General features: G+C 44.7%; 1 protein-coding gene across 1 annotated transcript in view; it reads left to right on the top strand.

Annotated features, from left to right (window-relative positions):
* Positions 1-11,925, top strand: part of LOC129723939 (mucin-5AC) — a 234,230-nt gene extending 222,305 nt beyond the window's left edge. The window contains exons 4-7 of the mRNA XM_055678436.1: positions 7,751-10,129; positions 10,190-10,386; positions 10,458-10,827; positions 10,881-11,925. Coding sequence (XP_055534411.1) covers positions 7,751-10,129; positions 10,190-10,386; positions 10,458-10,827; positions 10,881-11,200 — 3,266 coding nt within the window. The 3' untranslated portion in view covers positions 11,201-11,925. The remainder of the gene's footprint in view (positions 1-7,750; positions 10,130-10,189; positions 10,387-10,457; positions 10,828-10,880) is intronic.
* The last annotated feature ends 605 nt before the right edge of the window (positions 11,926-12,530 follow it).

The raw sequence follows: 12,530 nt of genomic DNA on the forward strand, positions 1-12,530 counted from the left end.
AAATTGAGGACTTATATGACTCCCTGCTGATTAGGCTACGGCTAGGGTTAAGCGTCGTTGGATTTGTCGCCCAAGGCACGTCCCATTGGGTCGCCTCTGATGCAATTAGTCGGTGAAACAGTTTGTTATTACCCGAACCTATTAACCCGCCGAGAGAGTAGTTGCAGTGCTGCAGTTTCATCGCAGCGTTTAAACTTTCAAGCCACCCATTACGGTCTCTCCAGTCATGCTTCCGCGTTTCACAAGCAACGTGACGCGATGATCGAACTTTTCCAGCCTCCTTTGCATTGCAGACGACAGCTGAAGCTGCACATCGGAGCAAACGGTGGGAGGTCCTACAGGGCAAACACAACAATATTTGATGTTTGGTCAATTCAAATGTATGCACTCAAACAGTAGTTTGCTGCGCTTTGATGTGCAGGCGATGGTTGCTTTGTGCCGCTGGTGTTTTACATGCGATAACGCAACGGCTTTTCTTCAAAGCCCACGGCTGTTTTATTTTCGGAAAACCACCTCATTCACTAATGGTTTTAAAGATTACACAAGCATGCAAACGAAATCGTAACGATGGCCTGCTTGGTTTCGAATCGTCCACAAAACGAAATAAACTATTCAAGACCCCCCAAGCTGATACCCCTCGAATCGGTAGTCGGCAACTGTAGCACAGAGTTCATCAGGGCAATGAATTGAATCGCTTAATTTTTACCACCCACCGCCACTGCTCTTCGCCACACTCTGCTGCCATGATCCTTCATAACGATGTTTTACGGCTCGCAGCCCAAACATTATGCACTCGCGCCATCACTCAAATGATTGATAGTCAGATCGGCAGATCTTAAGTAAACGACTCGACTATGGCATAATTTCAAGTCTGTTTGCTGCAGTTGATTAAGCCATAGTAGGCGAGCGAACAATGCGCACGTCATTTCATTCCGGGAGGGAGATCGTTTCGAGTCAATTGTCGCAAGCGGAATTTTTATTTTCAAACATTCGGTACATTCTTTATTTCTAAAATGCAAAAGCGTTTGCTCTTGACTTGGTGGCAACAATAAATTATAAGTCAGAAAAAAAGACCACGTGGTCATTTCGTTAACCCCCCCACCCCCATGCGTGGTCTTTCGTGGTCTTTTGACAAACCCCCCCGTCCCCCTCTTTATGACCACGTGGTTTAGGAACGGTCCCTTATTGTCAGTCCTTAGGGGCCATCCACATACCACGTGGACAGATTTAAAACGATTTAGACCCCTCCCGCCCCTCCCCCGCCCCGTGGAGCACTGCTCATATAAATTCTGAAAATTTTGTATGGACCGTGGGCATTACACATACCTTCGAAAAATAGGGGATATATTTCCATCTGAACACTTGTTTTCATCTCATCGCTCTTATTTGTCTGAATTTTAGAAAAAAAAATTAAAATTTGAAGGTAAGTTGGACAATAAGAGCGATGAGATGAGTATAGGTGCTGAGATGAATGTATGAATGAATGAGGATATATCAGCAGTTCCCTTACAGCTATTCTGTTTCAGTTTTTACCCTTATCAGACACACTAAATAGGTTTTTTTTATCTATATTACGAGCTGTCATACTCTGATAAAATACTTTACGCGCATCGTTCACGGGTAAGCAAAAAAAAATTGCTGATAGTCCAACAAAATGATCTTCACGTTTCCTTTGGTAAAGCTAAACTGAAAATCAAACAGCATGAAACACCAAAATTGATCCAAGAGCGAATTTCCCGAAGCCGTTTTTTTGGGGTAGTATTTTTTACAACCATCGTAGTCGCGTAATGCCACTGTACAGTACACAAATCGACTTCGACTTTTGGCTTTTGGCGCCCTTATTCTGAATATATTCATATTGGGTGATATTCGGTCATTTTCAGCAAATTTTCTGGCATCAATCTGACACCGGAAATACTCATGTTGGGAGGTATTTAGTTTTTTGGGTTGTTTTCCAGAAACTAAAAGTGGTCGTCTTTAAATTCAAAATGGTATCCAGGGTCAATGTTTGGTTTCTATGCATCATCTCGATTACGGAAATATCCATATTCAGTATTATTCGGTCATTTTTGACTGTTTCCTATAAGTTGCCATTTAGCGATTCAAAATGGTGCCTGAGGTCAATTGTTAGCTCATTGCATCATTCTGGTTCCAGAGATACTCATATTGGATGGTATTTGGTTATTCTAGGCTGTTTTTCACATACCGGAAGTCGCCATCTTGGATTTCAAAATGGTATTTAAAATAATTTCTGGCCTCTGAGCGTCATTCTGGTTGAAGAAACACCCATATTGGGTGTAATTCGATCATTTTCCGCTGTTTTCCAGGAACCGGAAGTCACCAACCTAGAATCCAAAATGGGGTGGTCTGTGGTCGATTTCAGCTGCTGTGTATCATTATTATAGATCCGGAGATACTCATGTTAGACGGAAATCGGCCATTTTTGGCTGTTTTCCAGAAACCTCAAGTTGCCATCCTACAATTCATAATGGTGTCTTACAATTCAAAATGTTGCCTGAGGTCGTTTATGGAACATATTTGTTACCACTAAAAACATTCACCTGCCGAATATGATTCCATTTAGTTGATTAGTTCGCGAGATGTGCAGAAATTGGTGCAGAAACATGTGCTTCCATAAGAGGGAGGGGCGTCGAACCATGGACATATTTGTTACCCTTTAAAACATCCACATGCCAAATTCGGTTTCATTTGCTTGGTTTGTTCTTGAGTTGTGCAGAAATTTATGTTTCATTTGTATTGGACCCCTCCTTTCCAGAAGAGGGAGGGGTCTCAAACTATCATAGGAACCTTTATCGGGACCAAAAATCCCTACATACAAATTTTCACGTCGATCGGTTCGGTAGTTTTCGAGCCTATATGGATCAAACAGACTGACAGACCGGACTACATTTTTATATGTATAGATTACAACATCAATATTTTAGAACCTAAAGAGTGAATATACATTTATTGGATTGAAGCGTTCATGTAAATCTATTTTTACAAATAAAAGTTTGAATGAGAAAGGCTGGGTCTGACCGCTAGGTGGATTAATTTAGGTTTTTTTTCTGTTATTGTGTGTTCCACCTTTTGATTCCTACATTCACGGCTTACCTCCAGGAACGTAAAATTCTCTATATCTGCCGTGTTTTTTAGCTGTGAGTTTAGAGATGTCTACCTCTGAATGAAATATTTTGTTTTCGAGTGTTTTGTAGTGAGTGTTTTACTAAAATAAAAGACTTAACGTACAGGGGTTTTTACGAGTCACAAATAATTTTATAATTGTGATGGCTCTGAACTAGTTTGAGCTACTAGTTCATAATCCAGGAGTAAGTTTTTTGAAGGCTCGTTGCTCAATGTGGTCTTTGCCAATAATGACGCTCAAACGTGTCTTATCAGATTCGCTTTCAGGAATCGGTTTCACACACCGATTCGGTTTATACCATCCGCATTCGCATGGCAATTGATCACCACCGGCGAAGCCAAAAAGACAATAACACTTCTGCACCCGCGGGCTTACAGCCCGCATAAAGTCGATTGATCCTACCTCCTCCCCCAAAAATATAAAAAAATCACAAGAAGGTTGTATGCAAAGCCACGACCGCAAGGTTGAAGTAGAATACTTTCACAAGAAAGATAACCCGGCTGCTTGCGTGTCAGTTGGCAGTATTGTAATTTCTTTTTGTCTGATATTTTGAATAAAGTTCATTGAATATTTTTAAATTTTGTGCAAATGAGACGTTGAAGTGCTGCCGAATTGTAATATGCACATTTAATACGACATCACTAAACGGGAACGGAACAAAGGCTACGGTTATGCAAAACGCGAATGCCGGCGCGATGCGATTCGCCTTACCGTGGTGAAATGTACAGCTCTTTTTAAGGCGAAGTAGAGCTATACATTTCAACAGATTTCGTCTTGCCGAATCGCATCGCGCCGTTATTTGCGTTCTGCATGACTGTAGCCAAACACTAAGCGACGCAAACACGTAATAACAGTCAGAGTATGCATGTAGATGAAGATAATTAACTTTGGATTTTAGCGCAAAACGAGAAAATATTAACTCTTCAAATAATCATTTGTGTTCTTCAAATTTCAGTTGTGCAATTTAATATCCGATGAAATGTTTGTTTATTATCTGATGAAGCACTTATATAGGCCAAATGATGCATTCCCAATTTACTAGGTCCATAACTCTGCCGACCGTGCTTGGGAAAGCGCGGTATAACGACCAATCAGAGGTCGAATTTTGTGTTTTGACAAGGCTTAAGAGTTTTCAATAGAACAATAGTTCGAATGATAAAATTGCAATTTCGTGCATTTGGAAGGAATCTTAGAAAATTTTCTAATCGATTGCTGCAAAAACGAAGGAAATCCATCGAAAACTAACCGATTTATTAGTATTTGAAATTTTTCTCACTTTTTTCAGTTTTAGATTTTCATTTCACATCCCTATGTAGCCGAACTTCCTGAGAGAAGTATTCTAATTCAAAATTAAATCTTCATTAATTCATTTGTTGTCCTTATAAGGACAATCGTTCAATTTATCATAGGATGTAGTGTTTATCTTACATCTCTGTGTTACCTTGATAGTGAGGACTAAGGCGCAAGGTCAACACAATGAGAAAGGTGTTTTCACATTGAAAATTAGACACGGCTTTACTGGAGGAAGTGTTGGCAAATGCATCTACCGCTAATACCAACGCTATCATACGAAAGCGCGTCGTTTCATGTGGGGAATATCAACAACGAAAAATGACGCGCGTCTGAGCATAACCCGAACTGTTTCGCCGTGCTGCTCCCATTTACCTTTACATCGGCCTCAGGGAAGTACCGGCTGCATCTGCATCTACCGCTGAGGCTGTCACAATACTGCTATTGGTACCAAAAGCTATTAACTCTTCAAATAAGTGTTTTATTTGTTCTGAAAAGAACAATTGTTCAATTCAAAATCGGTTTTACGCAATCGCAACTCTGTAATATTACCGACAATAATATTCTTCTGAACAAAACGATACAACTTTCCCATTAGGCCTCTGCCATAATAGACGCGAAAAGCGACGCGAACCGATTCGCTCGGCTGTAGGTTAATGTTCAGCCGTCAGAAGAGCGGTACATTAACCTACGGCCGAGCGTATCGGTTCGCGCCGCTTTTCGCGTCTACTATGGCAGAGGCCTTAGAGAAAGTTGCTGGCTGATGTATTCACTTCATGCAAGCCTGCTGCTGATGCTTCCCGCTACCACGCTGAAACAGCATTTTAGTGAAGGGAGTGTCGTTGTATCAGCTGACCCTGCTACTATCGATGCTGATATACCCGCTGCAACAGCTACGCTATGCATAGCCATGCCACAGTTGTGGCCGCTATACGCTGGCCCAACTGCTGAGCAACTGCAACGCTATCCGTAGCCATGCCACAGTTGTGGCCGCCATTGGTATCCGCTGTACCTGCATCTGCTGGCCCTGCTGCTATCGATGGTGAGATCCGCTGAAACTGCTACGCTTATCCGCAACCATGCCACAGTTGTGGCCGCTATCCGCTATCGATGGTACCCACTGCTCGCTCCCGCTGCTGCTAAGGGAGGACTGCTGTCGTCGCTGTTCAGAATTACTATGAGCGGCTTCGACTAAAACAGGCTCTTATATAGGGATGAAAATAGGAATGAATTATTTTACGTACGTGGTGGAATGATTTAACTTGAAAAATATGTGTGACTTCATTCTGACTCAGAGCGATCATTTGATAAGCTCCACCTCTTTTTTCAGTTTCTAAAGTTTTTCCTCAGTTTCGTAGCACGGATGAACAAAAATGATTTCTTGTCGAGCCGGACCGATAGCACTCTCATTGAAGCAACAAAATAACATGTTTTGTGTCGTGTTGTGCAGCTTGGTTGAAGAAAATGTTCCCGTCCCCGTGTCGCATGTAAGCAGATTATTGCGTTCAGTAGACAGTAGATAGTGTATCCAGCGAATAAACACCGATGGTGCTCTCACACACGCAGCGGTTTTAACCCGTATCTTATTGCGGTTTGTAACATCAAGCGATTTCGTTTGCTCGCTGTTGCGTGTTGCATCATGTTGCAACTTGGCAGCTGGGAGACGACGAAATTCTGTTTATGCTGATTGATTGAATCGACTTCATATTAGCTCTGCATAGTCGAACTAACTGCTTTTGTGAATGCGTACTAACAGGGCATTTAATTATTCAATGTCGGTTATGCTGATCGTAGCCTTTGCGCTGCCCCTACAGTGGGGGGTTTACTAAATAAAGTGAAAATTAGACAACTACAACAGAATTTGATTGCATCCCGCACAGAATGTCTGCTTGTGTTGATGCCAGAAAATTATTAACCTTCAATTATTTTTTTATTTGCCTTGAAAAAAGCATGTTGCGGTTCAAAATCGGTTGCTAATTACAACCTTTGAGCTGCCCTAACATTGGGGGAATTAAGATACATGGACAACATGCACTGTGGAAGCTATTTCACATTCAGTAAATTAGACGGGTGCGACAAATTTGAATTACTAGGATGCAACACAGAATGCTAGCTTGCGTTGACAAAAATTATTAACTTTCAATGACTTGTTTATTTGCCTTAAAAAAGGCATTTTGATTTTCAAAATTGGATTTCCTGATGGCAATCTTCATTCTGCCCCAACACGGGGGGAATAATGGCTGTCTGGCGACACACGCTGAGAAGAACCGCGCTGCTCCTGAGACGTGGTGACCAACCACAGAGCTAGTGCTGCTGCTAAGGAAGGACGACTGCTGTTGTCGCTGTCTAGAACTATTATGAGCGGCTCCGGCTGAAAAACAGGCTCTTATATAGGCCAAATAGCATGTTTTCAATTGCAAGGTATATGATCCTGTCGACCGTGCTTGGGAAGCAAGCATATAACGACCAATCAGAGGTCGAATTTTTCGTTTTGACAAGGCTTGACTATTTTCAATAGTACAATAGTGTGAATAATAAAATTACAATTATCTTATTTTGGGAAGAATCTTAGAAGATTTTCCAATCTATTGCTGCAAGAACGAAGGAAATCCATCGAATACTAACCGATTTATTAGCATTTGAAATTGGACATATTTTTCACTTTTTTCGGTTTTAGATTTTCATTTCACATCCCTATGTAGCCGAACTTCCTGAGAGAAGTATTCTACTTCAAAACAACCCGCCATAATCGGCATCGGAATCCCATTTATGCCAACTACCAATATTAGCACCTCTCGACTGAGTGGTATCTAATTATTGTCGGTAGCCACCGCACCACCATGCAATAACACTTTTTTTGCCGCGCGAATTCGACCCGCCACGGTGGCTTACCGTGGGCCACTAGCGGCCGTTGGTGTTGGAAGGGCGAAATTGCACACTCATGAAAACAAATCACACACAAACTGCGCCGGGAAAGAAGGCCCCTGACCGGAGGACCTAGAACCCCTCGTGATCCGGGTGTGAGCAGAATATTTTGAATAATCATTGCGCCGTGCCGTGCCGCGCTTCGCCGGTCGGTTATGGCTATCCATCAATGAGCGCGTTCGCGCATACGGCTTTAATTGATCGGCTCCTTTCGGAATATGGGGTTATTGGCGGCTTCCGAAGACCCGTTAGAGTGAAGCGCAGTTACTGTTGATTGATTTATTGTAAAGTGTTATTCACGAGCGGTTGATTTTATGCTGATTCATCGTCTACTTAAGCAAGTCAATGATCGCCAGTGATTCTAATTTTACGTTTCTTTCATCGTTTCAGATACGAGCACGACAACGCCGGCGACCTTCGCTCCATCGAAGCGGCGCTCCGTCAATCGAGACAACAAGTTGATGTCGGTTTTGCAAGCTCGCCGGACTGCCCTGTCCAGAGACCGTTGGCAGAAGGAATACGTTCCACCATCGGTGCTTAAGCTTCATCGACACAACAATCCGACGGTGAATCTGGTGGAAGATAGCAGCACTCCGGAATCGAATTTAATTATTCCACCTGGCTCTCGGCCAGACGAATTTCTCGACACTGACGAGTCGATTCACGGAATGTACGTGGTGAATCCTCGCAACGGGAAGGTTGCCGCGTCGCCCCAGATAAGGCTTGCCAAAGAAACGAACAATTTGGTGGCGCAACACAGCAACAAGAGCATTGAGAGCACAAAGTTAACCTCGGCAAAGCAGATATCGGCACGAGGTTCATACTACGAGCCACGAGCTAAGCGGACGAGAGATCGAAAAACCTTATCGACTTCCACGGAACGACCCGTGGAGGATGGCGATCTGATTCCTTATCAGTATTTCGGACAGAAATTAATTCCAACCAGTCGGAATGCAGATTCCCGGAATCAGGTGCTCAACCCGAAAGGAACAAGACTTACCAAACTGAAGGATGATTCGCAGGAGATTATGGAGGTTTCAGCACCGAAAACTTCGACCGAAAAAAATAAGTTCTGGCAAAATCGGTTGGCTTATCAAAGCAGAAATGTTGTAGCCTTCAACAACTATTTGAGGCGATCGAAAGATGGCCTGTATGGCGTGACTCCGGTGCAGACGTCAACCACAACGGTGGCTTCCAGCACCCGAGGGATGGATAGTGCCGTGCATGCAGATTCACTAACAAACTCGATGATTGCATTGAGCAATCTCTCCGAGGGAACGATTGATTCAAAGCAAGTTTTCTCCAGGAGTGCAAACTTTACTTCTTTGAACAAGACTGAGATGATGGTGCAAAGTTCGACGGTGGCTACTAGCTTGGAGGAGAAACCAGTAACAACAACTACAGCATCCACTACACAGAGTATTCCTGCAAATCACAAGCCAGACGATGAGCTTCCGGCTTTGTTCAGCCCTACAGGTCAAGCGGCGATTTCGAAGCTAATCATAAACTATCCGGACGATGCTACACCGGAAGATTTGTACCATCCGAACAGTTATCAACCAGTTCCGGAGCACGCTCCGGTGACTACGACTGCACCACCGGAAACGACTTTCGTAAATATGGAAGAGTTCGAGAACCATAGAAACATGGTATCTATTCCCGATATAAACCACATCTTCCAGAACCTATCGACTAGCCCGACTACGACCACAACGACGGGAATACCTATGCCTGTGAAACGAATATCGCAGGTCGACACCATCGTTGAGACTGCGGATGCAAGTACCGAAAATGTTTTACCTGTAATGACCACAACCGCGTCCAGTACAGAACAGACTCAAGACGTAACAACAGCCCCACCACCGGAACCGTCTAGCACTACTAGGACAACGGAATCCACGACTCTTGCCACTTCAACCACAACGCTAGCACCGGCTCCATTCTCGCTACCTCCCACAACTCCCTCGTCATCCACAACAACGACAACGACAACAACAACAACACCTTCCACAACAACCACCAAAGTAAAAATCTCCACCTACCCCGACGTTGATACGGAGCCACCCTACGAGACTGACGACCGAGAGCCCCAGCAGCCAAACTCCACTCGCTTCAATCCGGTTCTACCGCACGTGCTGCCGAAACTGACGCGGGATCCTATCCCACAGTCTCGGGTGCCCACCATCGTGGACTACAACACTTCGCCCTCGGGTATGGACAACCGAGGCAACGCCGCCACGAAGAAACCGACGATCGCATTCGAAGGTGTCCTGTTACAGCACAACAGCGACGTAGTGATCGAAATGCGCAAAATGAACACCGCTACATTCATTCTGGCCGGACTGGGGATGCTACCGATCGTGATAATCATTCTGTACGTAATCAAGGCGGCAGTATGCAAACGCGAGCACAAAGTTTCGCACGATCTCGAGCGGTACATCTCGGACGGACAACCGCCGATTAGTCCTGTGGTGCGATTGGAGCAGTCCGACACCTCGAGCGTGGCGGATGAGTCGATCATTACCGATCGGGATTTCAACCGGAAGAATCTACGCTTCAAAAGTCTGCTCGGCGAGGGTAACTTCGGTCAGGTGTGGAAAGCGGAGGCGGACGATCTGGCCGGTCACTTCGGGACGACGCGAATTGTGGCAGTGAAGACTGAACGGAGCGATAACGGCCACGGAGATTTGAAGGCGGAGGCGGAGATCATGCGAAAACTTGGTTCGCATCCGAATGTGGTAACGCTTTTGGGGGTTTGCTTGGAGCAAGGTGAGTAATCGTTAAGATTGATTGTTATGGGTGGTCTCATTTGATTGAACCTAATTTCAGAACCGCAATTGCTGATCATGGAGTACGCCATGAGGGGTCGACTGCTGTCTTTGCTGCGGGCGGCGCGTGGTGCTGTGAACGGACTGGCACCTTCGGCGCACGGAAATCGACCACCGATAATGCCACTGTCGCCGAGGAGGCTGACCGGCTTCGCGCATGACATTGCCCGTGGGATGGAGTATATTTCGGAAAAGAAGGTTTGACTTAGTTTCACTGCGTTATGGTTATGACTGCAGCATACCAAAAAACTATTTTGTCCTATTCCCAGATCGTCCACCGCGACCTGGCCGCCCGGAACGTATTGCTGGACCATAACGGTATTTGCAAGATTTGCGACTTCGGCATGTCGATCGATCTGGAAAAGATCAAGTCCTCGCAGGCGCACATCCGGATACCGCGTTCCCACCAGAGTGAGTCGAGATTCAAGTTCGATCTCAGTGCGCGATCGTTCGGCATAGGACGGCACCACAACCACGAGGGCTTCGGAAGGCACGGTCATGGGCGTGGACACGACAGCAAGAGCAGGCCGGCCCTTCCGATACGATGGATGGCTCCGGAAGCGTTGCAGTATCACATTTTCTCCCGCGAAACCGATGTCTGGGCGTTTGGTATTGTTCTGTGGGAAATTACTACCTTAGGTAAGCGTCTGAACTAATCCTCGAAACAGCGAGCTAACTTTTAACTATTTCAGGGTGCACCCCATATCCGAACCTGTCAGGGCGAGAGGTGGTCCGGAATGTACCGAACGGAATCAGGCCAGATATTCCACCGGATTGCCGTCCGGAGCTGTACGATTTGATGCATCGAACCTGGCGGAAGGATCCTCGCCAGAGGCCATCATTCTCCGAAGCACGAACATCCCTGGCGAGGACGCTGTGCCAGTGGCAACTGGAGGAAACCGACACATCCAACACGTCCGAGTATCTGGACGTCAGCGGATTCAGTGAAGACCTGGAGCAGGGGATGGTCTACTTTAACCGGAGGATTTCGGAGTTTGAGTGTGAAATCTAGATTTTTGCTTTTGCTTCCTTCTCCACCTCTGCGTCCGTCCGTTCTGTGTGAATGCACCGTCCAACATTGTACAGTTACAGCAGTATTACCCAAGTCTTTCTTCATTCCTACACGATCCTAGTTTGCATTAATTTATTCCTTCGACACGCGCCTGCGTTTTCAATCCGCTAGTTATTGGGTTTTTCTGTCAAACCATTGCTCAGCTTAACGCTATTGTTTCCAGGCGCCAAACCGAAACTTTTGTAAATAGGAAATCTTTTTTTTTGCTTTCCCGAAATAACTGTGTGTGGGTTTAGAAAATCACGAAGCATTGTATGTAGCAAAACACACCCCCCGTAATAGCAGCTTTTGTTCCGACTCTGGTGCTTCCGGAAGTCGGATTGTCAATAGTGTGCACTTTTTCGTATACCACAAAGTGCAATGACGGCTTTTCTTCATTCATAGTGTTGTTTTGACCCGCTGTTAGTGTTAGAATCCCTGCGTGAACCATCCTGTGACACTGTGATTCAGTAACATGTGTCACACGATCGCGTACGTGGAGAGAACATTTCGAACATTTCATCACGCAATTTGTACATTTACAAATCATACAACTAGCACGTTAGGCAACAACTTTCACTAATAAACAAGTTGATTTTATTATTATTTTTATAGGTATTTTTGTTTTGTTAACTAGAGACAAGAGACGACAGGGAGGGAGTTTGTTCCTCCCTGAACAAAGCGGTATGAGAAATTCTAAGAGTGTGAGTTTTTTCTTGCTTTTGACAATCCGAAAGTTTTACTCCGAACTCTTTTGGGATCGTTGGGATTTGAGGTTATGTTTGAAACGGGATTGAATAGAAAATAAAATAAAGAAGCCACTTGGTCGATCCACTGTGCACGTTGTGCTCCACGATCCTGTTGGGTCGTTATCTAGATCCATTTTGACTGGGCTTTCGTCCGACATCCTTACGATACGTCCAGCCCACGTAGCCGATTTTAGCCTTATGAACTATTGCGGGCTCCCCCATCAACCGATGCAACTCGTGGTTCATTCGTCGTCTCCATGTTCCATCTTACAACTGCACACTACCCTAGATCGTAGGCAGCAACTTCCGTTCGGAAACCCCAAGGGTACGCTGGTCCCTCACGAGCAAGGTTCATATTTCGTGGCCGTAGAGGACTACCACTCTAATAAGTGTTTGGTATATGGTCAACTTTGTGGAGCGGCAAATTTTGTTAGATCGAAGCGTTTTCTGCAGTCCAATGTAAGCGCGATTTCCGGCCATAATGTGTCTTTTTGCCTTTATCCTAGAAAGGAATATTATTATTATTATTATTATTATTATTA

This window comes from Wyeomyia smithii, chromosome 2 (genome assembly GCF_029784165.1).
Source record: "Wyeomyia smithii strain HCP4-BCI-WySm-NY-G18 chromosome 2, ASM2978416v1, whole genome shotgun sequence".
Classification (NCBI taxonomy): Eukaryota; Metazoa; Arthropoda; class Insecta; order Diptera; family Culicidae; genus Wyeomyia; species Wyeomyia smithii.